The sequence below is a fragment of the Acomys minous genome (assembly GCF_964271855.1).
Source record: "Acomys minous genome assembly, chromosome: 14".
NCBI classification, from domain to species: domain Eukaryota; kingdom Metazoa; phylum Chordata; class Mammalia; order Rodentia; family Muridae; genus Acomys; species Acomys minous.
Window position 1 is genome coordinate 45397196 of NC_140496.1, and position 17450 is coordinate 45414645.

Sequence of the window (17450 nt, forward strand, 5' to 3'; positions counted from 1 at the left end):
TACAGCATGCTGAAGATGCAGAAGAAGGAGAGTCAATAAAACTCAATAAAATGCTCCTCAGTCGCATGGTGCTATAGTACTGGAATCCCTATACTTGAAAGGCTGAGGCAGGAAGAGTGTAAGGCCAGAGTGGACAAGACCCAAACTTTAAAAGGAAAAATAAATAACATAGGCGTATAGGCAGGTCATTTTAAAGGAGCTCAATGTTTGATATTCTCAACCACCAATAGGGTCATGGGGGTTCAGCTTCTGCTCCAGACCCCATGCTAGGCTGATATCTCGAAGAGGACCAGTAACAATTATAGATGTCATTGTAGCTGGCCCATCCATAGTGGGGGAAAAAAGTGCAAAATTTACTGATGGTAACCATACAACACTAGAAAGGTTTTCCTATGTCCTCTCCTTCCCAGATAAACTATACTACTACCATATCACGTTTATAGACACTCTTACAAAAGCAAGGGCAACTGTGGTGGCCTCGTCAGGACCAACTCTGCTGCCTGTGGGGTATATATCGATACAATATTGTACTTTCTAATCAAAATGCAGACCCATCAAGATCAGAGAAACAATGTAAGGAAACTGATGAATACAGAGCCCACCAAGAGACACAGAATTGTTAAGGAAATACAGTGGATAAAAAGTAATTACTTAAATTTAATGAAATAAGTTGTTGGCTCCAAGTGGTTCTTTGGGAAGGGGGAGGGGGCAGCACAACAAATTTAGGCCATTGGTCTTTGAAAATAATCTCCATGTTTAATTAGAAAAAGAGTTTTGTGAGCTTGACAAGTAATTATATATACAGTTTTGTATCCATTCATACTGTACAAATGCAGAGTAGTGTTCTTTACTATATATATATAGTTATAAAATTCATTATACATTAGAAGTAATAGATCATTTTCAAATTTATTGCAAGTTGTACAAAGAAGTATTCATCCTTTTTTTAAAAGACTGTTTATCTCTGATATCACAATAAATTATGCTCAGGATTAGCTAGGATCTACTGATCCGTCTCAGTTTATCAGTGTTTTAGGCTTAATAGTGCAGTGACAACATTGAAAGAGCCAGCTCCCTTTATGTATCTTGAAGCAAAAAGACCTACCCATTAATGCAGGGACATTTTTTATTAGAGAAAGTTATTTAACAGCAAGATCATAGTTTCTATTTGCTCTCTTTCAAAGAGTGTTATCACCTTACTCTGGCGTAATTGTTTTCACAACACAGACTAATAATTCTGCGGCTGGCGGAGATCCTGACCGTGAACTTGAATTTCTGTCCTTCGCTGTATCCCCAGTGAACTGTGACTCTCTAGGTGCAGCAGCCACACTCGGGTTAATTCACATGAAGGAGCCTGAAAACAGAGACTCACCTCAGATTCAGGCACAGCTGTTCCTCCTTAGCCTTCAGCAGCTCCCCAACTTTAAAACTGGCGCAGCCCAGGAAGCTTCTCTAGAAATGAGAAAGAATGTTTTCCATCAACTCCTAGGAGTCTTTCTATTTTTTTTTCCCTTACCCCAATTACGCCCAATTAGTTTCGAAAAGAACAAAATACTGAATCACTCAGCCCCAAATGCTTCACTGACAGAAATACAATGCTGAAATAATCAACATGGTTAAAGACAGATATTGGCAGCCTGGGAAATAACAAGAAGGTAGACTACGGCAGGCAGGCGGACTTCCCACTAGCTGTCATTTCCTCCCCACGAGAAAACTAGGGTCAATAAAGACGCCAGGCTTTCAGTCCTCGGCAGGACCTTCGCTCGCTTACCAGAGTTCCTCAAATCACTGGCAAAAGCAACTCTGTGTTCAAGACATGAGAAAATCTGCCTCTTGGAGCTATTTTTACACGGGGCTCTTGTGTGAGTTATAAATAGGCAGACAATGTTTCTCTCCATCACAGAAGCATTCAGGAGGATTTGCTTCCTTTCTTTTCCCCCACCCCCACCACCCCAGCATGGGACAAGTCCATCCCTACCACACAAATAAATAGAACGTCTGCTATGGATTCTAAGATTAGTTTTTAAACATCTCATAAATGGGTGTCGTGTTTAACAGGAAGCGTTCGCTAGCTAATCTTCAACGCAATGTAAAGAATGAAACTGTGATTGTTCTTTTCCTTTCTCTACACTGAAACCTTTCGACGTCTCCTTCTGCTTCTGCTTTGAGTGTGACGACATTACGGCATAAATACCATAAGGCGTATTTCTCACTTTTCTCGAGGCCAGTGGCTAAACAGAAGCGCATCAAGGCCATGCCACCACCTAGGCCTTTGCTAACAGACAGCATGTGATGCCCACAAGAGGCCAAAAGCACTTCTCCTGAAACTGGCACTTGGACAGATCTGCTTCCACACTATGCTTAAATAAGAAGCTGGGGTAAAGAGCCTGAGACCAGCTGAATGTTTCCAGAAGAAGATAGAAAATTATTCCACATTCCAAAAGAGGCAGTATATTGTGGGAGGTTGGTCCGATGTATTTTGAAGCTAATTACTGCTTGCTGCCTCTGTGCCCCACCTGTACCTTGCCTAAGAGCCTAACCTGTTTGACCAATTAAAAAACCTGGGCAGATGGGATAGACATGGCTAAGGTTCCAGGGCTTAGGGAGACAGAGAGAATCTAAGGAGGAGGAGGAGAGGCCAGAGGAGAAGGGAGGAAGAAGGCGGCTGCGCCATGGGTTAGGTGGAGGAGAAGCACATGGCCGGCATGGATGGAGACTTGGCCCAGATGATGATAATTAGCAGGTATTTGGGATTATGGGTGGGATGTTGCTTCATAGAAATTATTAAACGCAGATGGCATGGGGTTGAGGCAGATATGTGATACCTGCCCCACTATGAGAAGTAGTTTAGGGGATTCATATCTGCCCTGCCCCAGGTTAACTAAGGCTATTTTAAAATATAACAGGTGTCTGTGTCTTGATTGATTGCTGGTGGGTTAGAAAATACTGCCGTAATAATAATTATAGGCCATACTGTTTATTATGAGACGATACTAGTAAATTAACCACAATAGTATACGTACTGAATGATTGCTGAAAGATCACAAGTCAGGCCAGAATATTTTTGAAATATGTATGTATGCTGCTTGTGCGTATGTTTTTGTGTCATGTGGGTGAGCAAGGAGGCCGGGAAAAGGGATCAGATCCCTTTGCGTTAGAGTTATAAAGAGTTGTGAGCTGCCCACAAGGAAGCAAGAGTGACTGAAAGCTGAAAACCAACATGGAGGCTTTAACAAGAAGAGGCTGAGTGAGTGCTAGCAGGGGCAGAGGAGTCAGCCAGCCCAAGGAAGCACTTCAACTCCCTCCACAGAGAGCCCCAGAGCAGACAATGACAGAAGGCATTCTCTCACATGCTCCCTGTGGGTCTCTATCCATTGCTTGTTTTTCTCCATTTGGATTGAACACTAACTGACATATTTAAATGGCTTATCTTAAACCTCTACAGGTAACTGAGATTTCAGGTACGACAAAGAGGCTTCGTCTCTGCTCTACTCTCCAAGCTGAACCCACACGTTAGACACAAACACAAAATGTTAACGTTAACTGCCAAAGAATGAGAGACTGTCGGACCTCTGCTTTCAAGTAAGTGACTCATTTATTTTTAAGACAAGATTTTGTTCAATCGCCTAGAAATCACTGCATAGCGCAGGACAGCTTTGAACAGTTACCCTCCTGTCTCAGCCTCATAAGAACTGGCATGTGCTACCACACCCAGATGAATGAAAGCATTTAATACCTGAAGGAGACACGCTCATTTTGCAGTTATTTATAAGTCATTTAACTCACACAAATGAAAATTAATGAAAACCGTCATTACAGACAATATAGCAAAGCACAATTCCAGCAATTTGCAATTTAAATATTTATAATATGTATTTTGTTATTTTTTTTAAATGTATGTGTTATGTATGTATACTGAGGTTTTGTTTGTTTGTTTGTTTGTTTGTTTGTTTCTGTGCATATGGTTTCGGGGCTGAATACTTTGCACTGGACCTCTGATCAGGAAACTCATCACAAGAAAGATTAATTCTCCCCCTGGCAGGGGCAGTCATTAGTTGTCTATAGTTCTCTGTCTAGGGGTGGGAGCCTGTGACATCTTTCATATTATCAAGCCTGTTGATTTGTCACCATTGAGGTCTTCTCCAGGAACATCTTTAAGACAGGCCTTCACACAGCAGGTTTTCTGGTGCTCTAGTTTTTACAGTCTTTTTGCCCCCTCTTCCGTGATGCTTCCCGAGGCTCCATTTTAAGAATAGCAAACACTTGTTTTACATTTTAACAAGGAGCAGGATAACTGCCTATACATTTACCTTCCAGTAGGCTTCTGTTATTCTTATCTGTGCTTGCTTCACCTCAGTATAAGTCAACATAGGATCCTCTCAATCCCCACCCCAAATGAGAAAACAAACCAACCACCTATGTGAACACTCACTGGGCACATTGGAAGAAAACAAGTGAGAAAAAAGTATTCTTCTCTCCTTCTGAGATCTGAATGCCCTTGGAGGTGGGAGGAACATCACATGGTGTTCATGTAGAACACTACTGACACAGAACATTATTTTGAGCACAAAGTAAACAGTAGCTCTGTGAGGAAAGCAGTGAATGCATTATCAGCACTAATGTAGGTTTTGAGACAACACAGGTCTGGGGCCTTAGAGCTGTCTTCTGCCCACCTAAATTCTATGGAACGATAGAATATTTGAATAAGGAGGGAGAAGAAGAAGAAGAAGAAGAAGAAGAAGAAGAAGAAGAAGAAGAAGAAGAAGAAGAAGAAGAAGAAGAAGAGACGAAGGAGGAGGGGAAGGAGGAGGGGGAGGAGGAAAGAAGGTGGAGGAAGAGAAGAAAAGAGAATAAAGGTTCAGGAGAAAAAGAAAGGGAAGAAGGGTAAGGATGGAGAGAAAAAGAGAAAAAGGAAGATTATCATTACTCAGTTGAGAAATATCTGTAGCACTGAAATAAAAAATATATATGCAAAAGTAAAACTCTGATTCAGAAGGAATTCTAAATAAGATAAATATTAAAAGATGTAACAGCAACAAGGTCTTATGCACTTACTACTGCTGAGAAAATATTTCCCATGATTCCAGTTTGCTCACATTTGTGTTAGGATATGTGAAATATTTACAAGAAATTCGAGCTTGTTGAAGCACTGCCTATAAGCAACGTAAAACTCTGGAGTCTGCAAAAGTGATGTGTCTTTCACACAGTCACAGCAGTTACCCTTCAGGAAGCCGTGTTAGAGCAGGTTAGAACTCTGGTCTTTTGGTTCTATACCCAACATCTTTTCAATTGCTATATGGTGAGAATGTAGCACAGGCGGCAGTTCCCTGTTCTGATAGGCTCTTTGTTTGTACAGCTCATAGCTCTGACCTTTCCTTGCTTGCTCACGACAGTACAACACTCACAAGTGTCATCCAGGGAACGATGGTCCTGAAAATGCACAGCATGTCATTTCAACCACTCACCTTGCTGCAGCGTAATAGCCAGGGCGTAAAAAGGCCATCAATGGCTATTCCAGAAATATCTCTCCAGGGACTTTGGGGGCCAAAAGCTTGTTCTCCTGTGCTCTGCAGCAACTTGGAACATGTTACAAGTAGACAGACAGTTCACCAGAACTGAAACCCAATGTTGTATGTCCACAATGGCTCCTTGGATCATTATTAAGGAAATCAGCTGAGGTAGAGAACCTCCCATGGTTTGAAGCACTGGTAAACCTCCATCATGAAGACTCCTTTTTTAAACCCTTCACTCAAAGGCTAGTCCAAGTGCTGCACAGAACTGTGTCCCCCAAATGCGCCAGCTACTACTTTAATAGATTGAAATGTGACTAGTCCAAGAGGAAGGATCTATAAAACTTTGAATGTCCACCAGGTCGAGAAGACTTAGAACAGGAAAAAAGAGCACAGCCTATAACTTTGTTTTATATTGAGCATATTTTATGACATATTATTTACATATAGTGAGTCAAATAAAAATAAAATTAATTTAGTCTGTTTCTTTGAACTGTTTAAAAACCCTGGCTATTGGAATTTTTAAATAATGTATGTGACAAATCTTGTGTGTTGCTCATTTCTTTTTGACTAGACACTGCTGCATTGCAGATTAAATAAGCTTATAAATGATACGTTGAACTGTTCTTACAAAACCATATGCAGGATTCATGGTATAAAATTTAAAAGGTCTTTGAAGAGTTGAAGTTGACATGCAACTGGTAGTGATAAAAACTTGGAGTGTGTGTGTATACATGTGTGTGTGTATACATATGTGTATATATATGTGTATATATATATAATTATGTACTTATACATATTTATAGAACAAAACAATTTCATAGCCTGAGCATTCTGTTTTCACTGCTAACCATAACAAATCTGGTTGCATGGTTATCTTACTGCGTAATGAGAATTGCTACCACTGAAAACAGCATCATGAAGAAAAGATGGTGGCTAACTACTAAGAGTTTATGAAATAACCTCAAAACTAAATAGTACTTTATAATAGGGCATCTACTAATGAATTGCATTTTGTCATTAATACAGTTCAAAAGGTTTCAGGATACTAGTGACATCTAAGTCATCAGGAAAATGCTTGGATATGTCCAGTACATATTGTTCATGTATGCTCAGAAATAAACAGGATACATTTGTAAGAACCACAGTGAAAGCTTTTAGCTTATGTTGGGATAAGTGCTCTTAGTGCATCATGAAGACAAAGTCACTATGGGTACTGTGCTCATGACCAATACGCTCAACCCCTTTAGCACTCAAGAAAACATCTTACAGGATGGTGGGATATGGATTAAACAATGGTCCATCATGAGTCCTCAGCATGTCTTAAATCTTCACAATGTAGGGTAACATGACTCAGTCTGTCAGAAATTCAGACTGTGCTGGTGTTTCCTTTATTTAAGCCCATTCTTGCTGTGCGTGACATTGGTTCAGCGATCACGCTTAGCGATTTACTTAAGTGCTGATGTCATAAAACATGCTGGATTTTCCATGTTAGTATGTTCATCTCTAGACTCTTCTCAGCTTAGTCTGTAACTTGTTCTCTTATGGCTCTTACTGTATTTAGTAGACAAAAAGGAAATGTTCTTTGATTATTTTAATAAAGAAACTAGGCTCACATCTTTAAATATTGGAATGAACAAAACTAAGAAGTCTTTTTTTTCCCCATGAGTTTGGTGTCGAGGAGTGCACAAACATTACAGAAATCTAATACATACATTTTTATAATAATTCTAGTTTGATTTGTTGTTGTTGTTTAGGTAGGGACTTTTCCCAGACTCTCTTTTAAGAACTCAATTCTTCTCAGTGATACATAAAGCACAGAATGTCAAGAAGGATTTCCCACACGGTTTATGTTTTCTAGAACTGAAGGAGCGTGATGACCTGAATTTGACTCTTGCAACCAAGAGCATGAAGAGTATGCTAACTGATGTGGTCATATTGCACAATACCTTATGAAGAGAAGCCAAAAACATGGAGAGTCTGGGGCCCAGAGTTCCTTTTGTGTGCTTATGATACTGGGAACAGTTCTTAAGATAAAGCAAAACAAAACAAAAACAAAAAAATCCAACCAAATCCTTTGGGTCAGTTTGCCAGGTTACTGACTCTGAGTGGTTCCATGACTCCTTCAACAGCCATGTGACAGAATTCCACCTAGGACTTTTACTTGGGACCAGGAATTGGAGCTGAGTCTTTATCTAAGAAGAGCACACAATATCAAATACACCCCATCTCAGGTCCAGAGACCCTCCTTTAGGAACCAGGACCCAAAGGAAAATGCTCAAAGGAAGGAAGGTTTAACAAAACTGCCAAGTATCCAACTCCAAGACATGCCACTGACAAAAATGTAGGCTGACAATAAAGAAAGCTGGAGATTTAGAACCAGGAGCTGGAGCTACTCTTTAATTGTTCTCCAAGAAAATATGTCTATGCCCAAGGCTGGAAGAGTTTTGTCCTAAACAAATGGATCACTTGTAAGTATTCGAGGCACCCAAACCACCTTCCATCAGGATGCTTTCCTTTGGGAATCATGGGCAATCTGATGCTGAATGTCATTGGGTCCGCTATGAAGTGGGCAGTAGAAAGATGGATGAACTTAGAGAAGACACAACAATAAAGAAGCTCATGGGACTTAGATGTGACATGATCAATGCATAAGAGTTTCACATGGGTCAAGCACTAGCAGAGAAGATGGCTCACCTGGAGCCATATGCCCAGAAGGAACCTTGGCAGTAGGAGTGCAGGGTAGGACTGGGGTTGGACACTGAAGGGGCTGACCTTGAGCCACATCCTCCATGGTCTGGAAGTAAACACCCGAGAAACAAACAAGGTCCCCTGAACCATGCTCCACGGGACAGCTAGCATTTCTGTACTAGCCACACTGAGCACTCCTCTGACAGATGTCAAAACCAGCAAAAGGTGCCAACATACCTCATCTTGGAAAATACGCAGCATCCTTTGTCCCCTACTCCTTTATGTCACAATCTGAGCTATAGGAAAGATGGTACAAGTATGTGACACTTTCTTTTTTTAAAGATTTATTATGTATACAGTGTATACAGGCAACTGCATGTACACCTGCATACCAGAGGAAGGCACCAGATCTCATTATAGATGGTTGTGAGCCACCATGCTGTTTCTGGGAACTGAACTCAGGACCTTTGGAAGAGTAGTCAGTGCTCTTAACCTCTGAGCCATCTCTCCAGGACACATGTGACACTTTCTACAGTGCCTGGAGTTACAAAGATGTGACTGTTACAGGAAATGGTGAGAGAATGGGGCAGCAAAGAATAAAATCAGAGGGTCAACATTTAAAATAAGTAAAGTGGATCCACAGCGAGACCTACAGAATATGGCATTTAAAGATGTTTTTTTTTCTTAAAGATTCTTTGACAATAAGGCAGGTTAACTCCTGGCAACACCCACTCTACCTCAAAGAAGATGATGAGCATCAAAGAACCTCCTTATGGACATGGCTTTAAAAGTGGCAAACTAGCTCCTGGGCAAAATGTCCTCATTTCTGCCAAAGACAGAATTCTGCCTAATATGGACAAGCTTGGAATCAGGTAGAGTCAACAGCCAAACTCTGCCAACACAGGGTAAGCAAGTCCTCAGTAGTTCCTGCCTCACAAATATGACTATTAGATATATTGGGTCAGAAGGCTGATGATGATTCTCCAATGATAAAGAGTTTTGAGTGACCGTTCAGATATCAAACTGTCCCTGTCATCTTCTCATTTGGGAAGCTGCTAACCTGCACTTACAGTTTACTCGGGTAATTAAATTTTATTACGTCTCAAGTCTCTGATGGGGTTGAAGACCACATAGTTCACTCTTACAATTAAGCTTAGGGGGTAAGATGTTTTAAGGTCTAGATAGATGTTTTAAGTTGATAATGATGAGATATGATAGATATTAATTTATATTCAGAGTTTATATTTAGACTCACCAAGATAGGAAAGATGTTTCTTCAAGGTTACCAAACACATAACCAAAACACTAAGAATGTGACGTTTATATAATTCCTGATTGTTTAGTGGTTCTTCTTGCTGTATGTAGTGTATTGTATTCATATGTAAAAAATTAAATTAAATTAAAAAAGAAAAATTAAAGTTCACACAAGTCAAGATATCACTGGGTCTAAAGCAAGTAGGCCATTGAAAACAAGAGCGGCTTGGGGATTAGAGAAGAAAGTGTTTGGGTGTTTTGTGACAGAAGTATAAAAAGTGTGATGAGACCATGACCCTGGAGCCTCCTTTGCAGAAGAGGGTGGCTGGTGGGTGAACTGGTGGTTGGAGATCAGAGGCCAGAAAGAGCAAGCCCTTTCAAACATATTCAGCGTAGCACCGACTCATCAACAGCCCTGGTTGACTGGGAAGAGCTTGCTGGACCCATTGTGAGCTAAAGCACATACAGCTCATGTCGTATGAGAACCCACCAACACCCGTGATGCAAGTAAGTGCTGTGCCGGCTTCAAGGTCTAGGCAGAAAATCAAGGGCGAAGACTGCATTTGTCCATGGAAACCTTTCTTCTCATCTCTGAGACGAAGCCAGGAGCTCTTGGGAGGAATGAGAGAGAAGAGCGTCCCCACCCTGACCTTCCTTCTGTCCAGGCAGATGCTCTGTTAACAGGCATTCTGCTCAGCCAACTTTCACTTGGGTGTGCGCTTTTGACATATAGCCCCTTGGTGTGTTGCCAAGGAGATGCTTTTGATGCAAAGAAAAGAATAGCACCTAGTCCTGTGTGCCTCGTACTCAGAGGCTCCTGAGAAATTTCTAGGCTTTCAGTCACTGCAGCTCCACTTACTCAACTCCTCTCTGAGGGTGGAGGCCTCGGGGATTTTGCTTGTGGGACTGTCTATTCAAATTCTGCCTTCCCCAGCCCTGGCCTTTGGCTAAGCAGGAAACACTAGTACCCATAGTATCCCCTTGCTCTTCCAATATCTGCAGGTTAGAGATGCGACACTTCAGGTGTCAGGAAAATCTCAGTGGGTGCTCAGTGCTCCACTGAACAGACGCCGCCCACGGCTTGAGCCACAGCCTAGTGATGCAACGGCAGGAAGCAGAAAGAAGCCACATCCCATCCTGGCTAGTTCTCTGCTGCTTCCTATGACGCTGCAGCTCACATCTCTATCTTCCCTAGTCTCCAGGTGTCTAGGAGTGCTGCAGGCTGATGTCCAGGCTCATCTCCCACTACCTAAACTATATAACGTACTTATTATTTCGGGAGACAAGAGATGAGTGCAATCCGATCCAACAATAAACGAAAGTCAGTGCAGAAGTAGTCACATCCTGCTAACTTAACTGCTTTTTTTTTTTTTTCATATCAGGCAGGCAGGAAGTCAGAGAAAAGGCAAATCATTAACTTATAAAGTGACCTGTGCACCTTTGGAAATTAGGAGGCACCTACCCCAACTTCAGGCGGGGGATCCTTGTGTTCCGGAAGGACACTGGTTCGAATCTATGGAGAGAAACAAACATTTCCTATGTGACTTCGGAACTGAAACTTGGGCAGAAGTCTCACACAGGCTCTGGCCTTCTGCTCTCTTCGTCTGATGTCAAGTCAAACGTTTGAGTTAATCATCAACGAGGAGACTTGCCATCAGTGTCCACAGCAGTGCAATAAAGCTGTCTTTTTTTACAGTTCTAAAGCTTCCTGACTTTTCCAGTAGGCAGAACCAGTACATCCTCACTTATCTATCTCCTCCTTGTCAGAAACCGACAGCAGGGACTTGAGTGAGTCACCTCTTATCTCCTCAAAACTGAACTTTCGTTCTCTATTCCAATGGAATGATAGATTTGGTGTAGGGTGCGTGACTACTCTCTGAATGAGAGCCAGTACCCAACCTCCTCAGAAGAATTTTCCTTTGCTGTGAAAACTCTGAGGCATGAGGTAAGATGCCATCTGAATTAATTTCAAAAGTAAGTCTCACTTGATGGCAAACGGGTCAAAGACTAGTCACGCAGAGCAGTTTGCCACACGAACACTCTGAGTGAACAGGAAGCCTTTGAGCAATTAGAAATGCGTGTCTTACCCTCGCTTTCCTCTAGGGTCGTGAGGGTATTTTCTACTATCTGTGCTCATCCTTGCTAATGGATTTTCTGAGTCTAAGATGAAGCTACCGAGCCTAGTTCTCCTAAGAGAAATAAAAAGTTCTAAAGGAGACAGATTATCATTCATCTTTCTCACATAAGAGGAAAGGCTGCAAGAACAGATACAGCTGCCATGACAGTCTTTGAGATAAAGATAAGATGGCACAGTTAAGTGACTACAGAGAAACATCAGACTGTGTCCTGCTTAACTTGCAAAGCAAGGCTTGCCGGGGAGGGATGAGAGTAAACAAACAGACCGAAAGCATGCTGCTGAAAGCATCTCTTGAGGTCATTTTAACAAAACTCCTTTATAAGCACAGCCCTGTGAGTCCCTGAGGTTCTGATATGCCAGGGCAAAACAGGTCAGGGTCCCGGGAGGAAGTGGTGGTTCCCATACCCCTAGCAGTGTCAAACATCTTCATCTAGCGTCGATGGCCCTCTGATTGTTAATGTGGTTTCCATCTCTGAATAAAGTCACGGACTATGACAGAGGTTGTCTTCGGATGTCTAGCTCGAGGCTCTTTATTTCTTATGACAGACCATTTGCACAAGGGATCAGTCATGGTACCACCAAACTGCTCGCCGGTGCCCAAGATACATGACAGGAGAGATTCCAACCGAGTGAACCGCACAACTGATAGAACGGACTTACTCAGAATGCGTGGTGGAGGGCACCCTGCTAACAGTTTGGTTGGTGCCTTGGTGGCTGGACAATTGTTTCTTGGCCAAGGTCTCAGTATTTGAGCAGCATCAGCTACCCTCAGGAGATGGGGAAACTATGTATATATTGACCATGGAGAGTGTGCATGTGTGCACGTGTGCGCCCATACATCCTTTATATAAAATTGTCCATAATACAGTCGCTGTTTCTCTCTTCATAGTTAGCAGGCCAGGTGTGTGTGTGTGTGTGTGTGTGTGTGTGTGTGTGTGTGTATGAGGTATTCACATATGTACAACCCATGTACACATACATGCATGTTATTTGCATTCTTTTTCAAATATAAACTACTAGAACATTCTCAAAAGGGATGTGCTTTTTATTGAAAAATAAAATGAAAAGTGGCAGAAACTGGTGAGGCTCCAGAGGAGTAGGACTGCATAAAATAGTTGGTTTAGAGTATATGTATGCACATAGAGAAAGAGACAAAGTTAGAATAATATTAACAATTCCAGCATGCCCCATTAAACTCCTACATTCATGTGGTTTTTATTATTCCTTATAAATATGGATAAGCTATAGAAAAAAAGTGAGTCTCTATCCCAAGTCATGTACATAAAAAACTAAAGATATCACGGGCTGGTTTGCTATATTCTGTGTATGCGTGTTTTTACATGTGAAGGGAAAAGAGAGAAGGAGTGGGAAAATGACCTTTATATTCATTTGGAATAACAGAAGGTTAAATGCAAGTTTATACAACTTCAAAATGTTTGAGTTGATACTGTTGATGTCATGGTACAGCTTTCCTTTTATACAAAATACCCTATTGCATATTTCCACTGATGGGTGCAGTGGGGGGTCCATCCTTCTCTTTGTGACTACAGTATCTAGTGGCTGTAGTAAATATAAACCATTTGAATACAATATAGTATTGCTACAGTAGAAATTTGAGCATTTACTATCCCTATTTAAACAGGAAAGTATCTACTAGCCTGTGAGTATCAGGGCAAGCTGCAGAGAGGAGATGCTCAGGGTCATGCAGGATGAGTAGGAGTTTTCAGCAAGGAAGAACACAACAAAGCATGAAGTGTGTAAAGTAGTAGGTATGCAACATATGTCTGCTGAAGTCCAACTGCCTTTGCCAAGACTGCTGCTAAGGGCGCTTCAGGGAGCTTGCAAGGAAATGACTTGAGTTAAATAGGTTTGGAGAAGTTCATTGGGCCCCAAAATGTAACGCTATAATGTAATATAATTGGCACATTATATACTTCTTCCAGGCAATGGAAAATCGGAGAGTGCTATTGGTACAAGGATTTGAGTCATCCCAACTCTCTCAGAGAGCTCTGAGTCTTTGCCTTTCTGTCTTTTTGTTAGCTTAGTGTAAGTCATTGTATTGTGTCTTTTTCAGCCCTTGGAGCTGTTCTGGGGCTAAAACAGAGGGGGAAAAAATGAGGGGGACATTAAGGGAATAAAATCAATGAGCAGGAAAGGATTAAAGGAGAAGACAGAACTTGAGAGCAACAGAGAACCAAGGATGCAGGAAGGGGCAGGAATATGATACTGGTAGCATAGTTTTGACAAAATTTGGATGTTGCCTCTACCTGACGAAGGTATGGAGCCATGGCTGTTTACTGTGGTATTTAGAATGTTCTAGTTTGTCATCTTGCCATGACTCCTGAGAATTAACGGCCTTCTTTGGGAATTCCTGTTTCCCTTCTTGGTTTAATTAACATTTTCCCCTACTAAGTGTCTTCAGTGTGCCTCTCCCAGAATTTTTTTCAAATCACAAAAAATGATCACCTAACCATCAAAGTCCTTCTGGCTTGGGTCTAGAGGTTTATGACAGCATCTAAGCCAAGGAGGACCAGGTGATGTGAGCACCATCTTGCTTATTCCCTAAGATCACACAAAGCAAACAGCTTTCCTGCCTTTTTCTCTTTGCCTACCCTAGAAGTTCAAGGTTCAGGCATGTTAACTTTGAAATGATAAACATAGGGAGTTAACTTTGAAATGATAACCGTATGGCAGAAGGTGGTGAGTAATCCTGACTCTCCCAATAGCTCCCTGCAGTCTTCGCTAACTTTCAAAGCCTCCAGGAGTTCCAGGATATAACCGCAGTTGACAAACATGGCACGTTCAAGCTCATATCTACAGACGAAACCCCCTGAGCTGGTAACATGGGGTGCTGCTGTCCCACGGGTGAAGACTGTTGCCTTTTCACCAGCGAGTAAGTAACTAAGCACATGGCAATGGGCTGGGAGAAGATCAAGAGCCAGCTAAAAAGAAGATCATGCTATCCAGAGTTTGTGTTCCTGGCTGCATTTCCGGACCTCACGTGGGTCTGTTTCTGCATTGGTAGATGAGGAAGGAGACGCATGCTCTAGATAGATATAGATACAATGGAGGAGAAAAGTTGGGGATCATTTGGGAGGAATCCCCATGAAAGAGCTTCCATATTCCACCAAGAATAAGGTCCAGCCTGGCAGTGTATTTGGAAGTGAACTGGATATAGAATCAGAGTCTTAACTTCCTAATATTAATGCTGCTCTAGACCCCTGTGCATGTAGACATTTTCTTACTACACCTTTATAAGAAACACAGCTATCTTGGTATTGGGACATGAAACCACGATGGGGACAAATTTGTCTGCAATATGAATATTCTGTAAAGAAGTATCTCAGGACCACTTTCATTCAGGTATGGCCCCCCTAAATCAACCCCACCAATGCAGTGTGTGTCAAGAGTATCTGTTGCCACCACAGGGGTGTTCTCTAGAGGGTACAGCATGCTTTCTTAGTTGTCTCTTTCTTCTAATCACCAGTAGTCGAGTCACCCAACTGTCAGGCAGTATACCAGCTACAGACTTAGAAAGACAAGTCTCCAAAGAGCCACACGGGTGGTAATTATCAGCCAATGGTCATTAACCAGCATGTCTCCATATTAACTGGCTGTAGGACTGTTTTCAGATGTGGAGCAATCCTAACTGCCTACCACAGTGTGCATTGGTTTGTTTGCATTTCTGGGTGTGGGATGACTGGTTCTTCTGGTGGATCTCACACGGCTGAAATCCAGGGGCAAGATACCTATGTCCCATGTCTGCATTCAGAGGCTCCACTAGGAGTGACCTGCCTCCAAGCATCCATGGGCTGTCAGGTGAACACCGTGTCCTACACAGTGCTAGAACATGGAGATCCTCATTTCCCAGATGGCAGCCAGCAGAGAGAAATGAGAATGTCAGAGGCCTCCCATTTGCACTTCTTGCTGTGTGGCCTCCTCCCTGTTCAAATCAGGCACTAGAAAACTCATTGTACCAAATTCTTCATCTTCAAAAACAAAACAAAAAAACTTTCCTTCTTGCAAGCTTACTTGAGCAGGCCATGGTATCTTCAAATACCTCTCTTGTCTCTTTAATTTAACACAGACTTATTTAAACTGGTAAAGAAATGCATACATATTTATGAATATTAGTTTGAATCATGTGATATTTTGGCATGTGCATGCATTAATATATTGCGTACAGTTTGCTTGTGGTGCCGGGTGCAGTACTAAGGCCTTCCCATACTAGGTGAGAACTAAGAATTGTGCCACTGAAATACCACGCAGCCCCACCCAGTGCTTAACACCGGTGAAACATGCCAAGCTCCTCAAAAGTATATCATTTCCTTATTATAAAGACATTAAAAATATTTCCCCTTTTGAAATATATAATGTGTAATTGCTACACGTAGCCCCTCTACTGTGCAGCAGCTCATGGGATGTCCTACCTCTAGGTCTCTATAACTTATTTCCGATTGGTCAGTCTTCCCTATCCATGGAATTCTCCTCCCTTAACCAATGACCCATCTCTCCCATCTCAGGATTGCTTTTTAAATATTAAGTTATATGGTGATTACTTTAAGTGTTAAGTAACTACAGAACTCACGCTGGTACCTCCTAGCAGGGAGCTTAGGCTTGCCCTTTGAGAAGCAAATGTTTATGGTGGAGAAGGCTGATCAATTAAATCAAAGATGGAACTGGGACAGAAAGGCACTGGCATTTCAGTTCCACTGTATGCTGTTGACTGAACTGTTTTCCCCCAAATTCACATGCTGATGCCTTTGTTTATCCTAGGTACCTCTGAGAGTGATTGTGCTTGATGGCAGGACCAAACCGCTAGTGAGATGGTGAGGTTAAGAGGTTAGGGCTGTAGGTCAATAGGCCTGGTATTAGTGTAACACCTGTAAGAAGAAATGCTCATGAAACTCTTGTGCAGAAGAGAGCAAGAGAGTGCCTACTTGCAAGGCAAGAAGAGTCCTTTTGAGGAGACCCTTTGTCTGTCTCTCTATGTTGCACTTCCTCATTGTAGTACTATGAAAAGGTTCATTTCTACTGTATAAATGCCCATTCTGTGGCGTTTGCCATGAGCAGCTCAGTGATGACACTGGATTTGCGTGGTATGACTTGGCAAGATACAACTAAGGTCACAGCCAGTCATTGTTTCTCGGCCCTCAAAGAGCACAAGACTTTCTTACATGTTTTCTGTGTATCTCTTTAAAAGCATTACATCTCACACTGCCTCACAATCTTGCACATTTCTTTTGCATAAGAGTAGCCTGGAATTTGAGTCCATTTTTTGGTCTCAGGTTTGTCATTTCAGCTACACATGCAACCCAGACTCTTTGTGGCGTTCCCTGCATGCCAGCACCCGTGTTCTGCTCGGGGAGACCTTGGTATTTGAGGCTTGCAGCTCCAGCAGGCTCCTCGGATGCCTCCAGGTGAGAAATGGCCTGTTTGTCCTCCTGTATCGACTCACGTGCCCTCTGTGCTTCTGAACTGCCCTGATTTTTGTCCTTCTCCTTAGTTTCCAAGGCACCATGGAACTGTGGGAGAATCTGTTCTGTTCCCCCTTCCCCCCTCATCTTTTGCCTGGCCCTTTAGCTCTTACTTCACAGAAATTTAGTAAATCAGTTTTGAATTAATGAGGGGAAAAGCTACTCACAGAAGTCTTAATATTTCCATTTCCCACTTAACCCAATACAGAGATGGAAAGCTTTGCAGATTTTTCTTCCTCCATGCAGCCAACGGCCCATTGTTCAGCAGATCCTCAATATAAAAAAAAATGTCCATAGATGGAATTTACTCTATTTGGTCATTTCTGCTTACACAGCTTGGTGATGTGTTCAAATATATGAATTTTGTCATCTGTCTGGCTC

At 42.0% G+C, this 17450-nt stretch overlaps 1 protein-coding gene across 11 annotated transcripts in view; it reads right to left on the minus strand.

Annotated features, from left to right (window-relative positions):
• INPP4B (inositol polyphosphate-4-phosphatase type II B) overlaps window positions 1–17450 on the minus strand; it is a 336841-nt gene that overhangs the window by 224275 nt on the left and 95116 nt on the right. For 9 of the 11 annotated variants that reach the window (XM_084755321.1, XM_084755319.1, XM_084755318.1 and 6 more), the window contains 2 exons: window positions 10918–10968; window positions 1373–1452 (listed from right to left, as the gene is read on the minus strand). In XM_084755321.1, the coding sequence (XP_084611447.1) occupies window positions 1373–1452; window positions 10918–10968 (131 nt within the window). The remainder of the gene's footprint in view (window positions 1–1372; window positions 1453–10917; window positions 10969–17450) is intronic. The other 2 variants (XM_084755320.1, XM_084755317.1) reach the window with 1 other exon arrangement.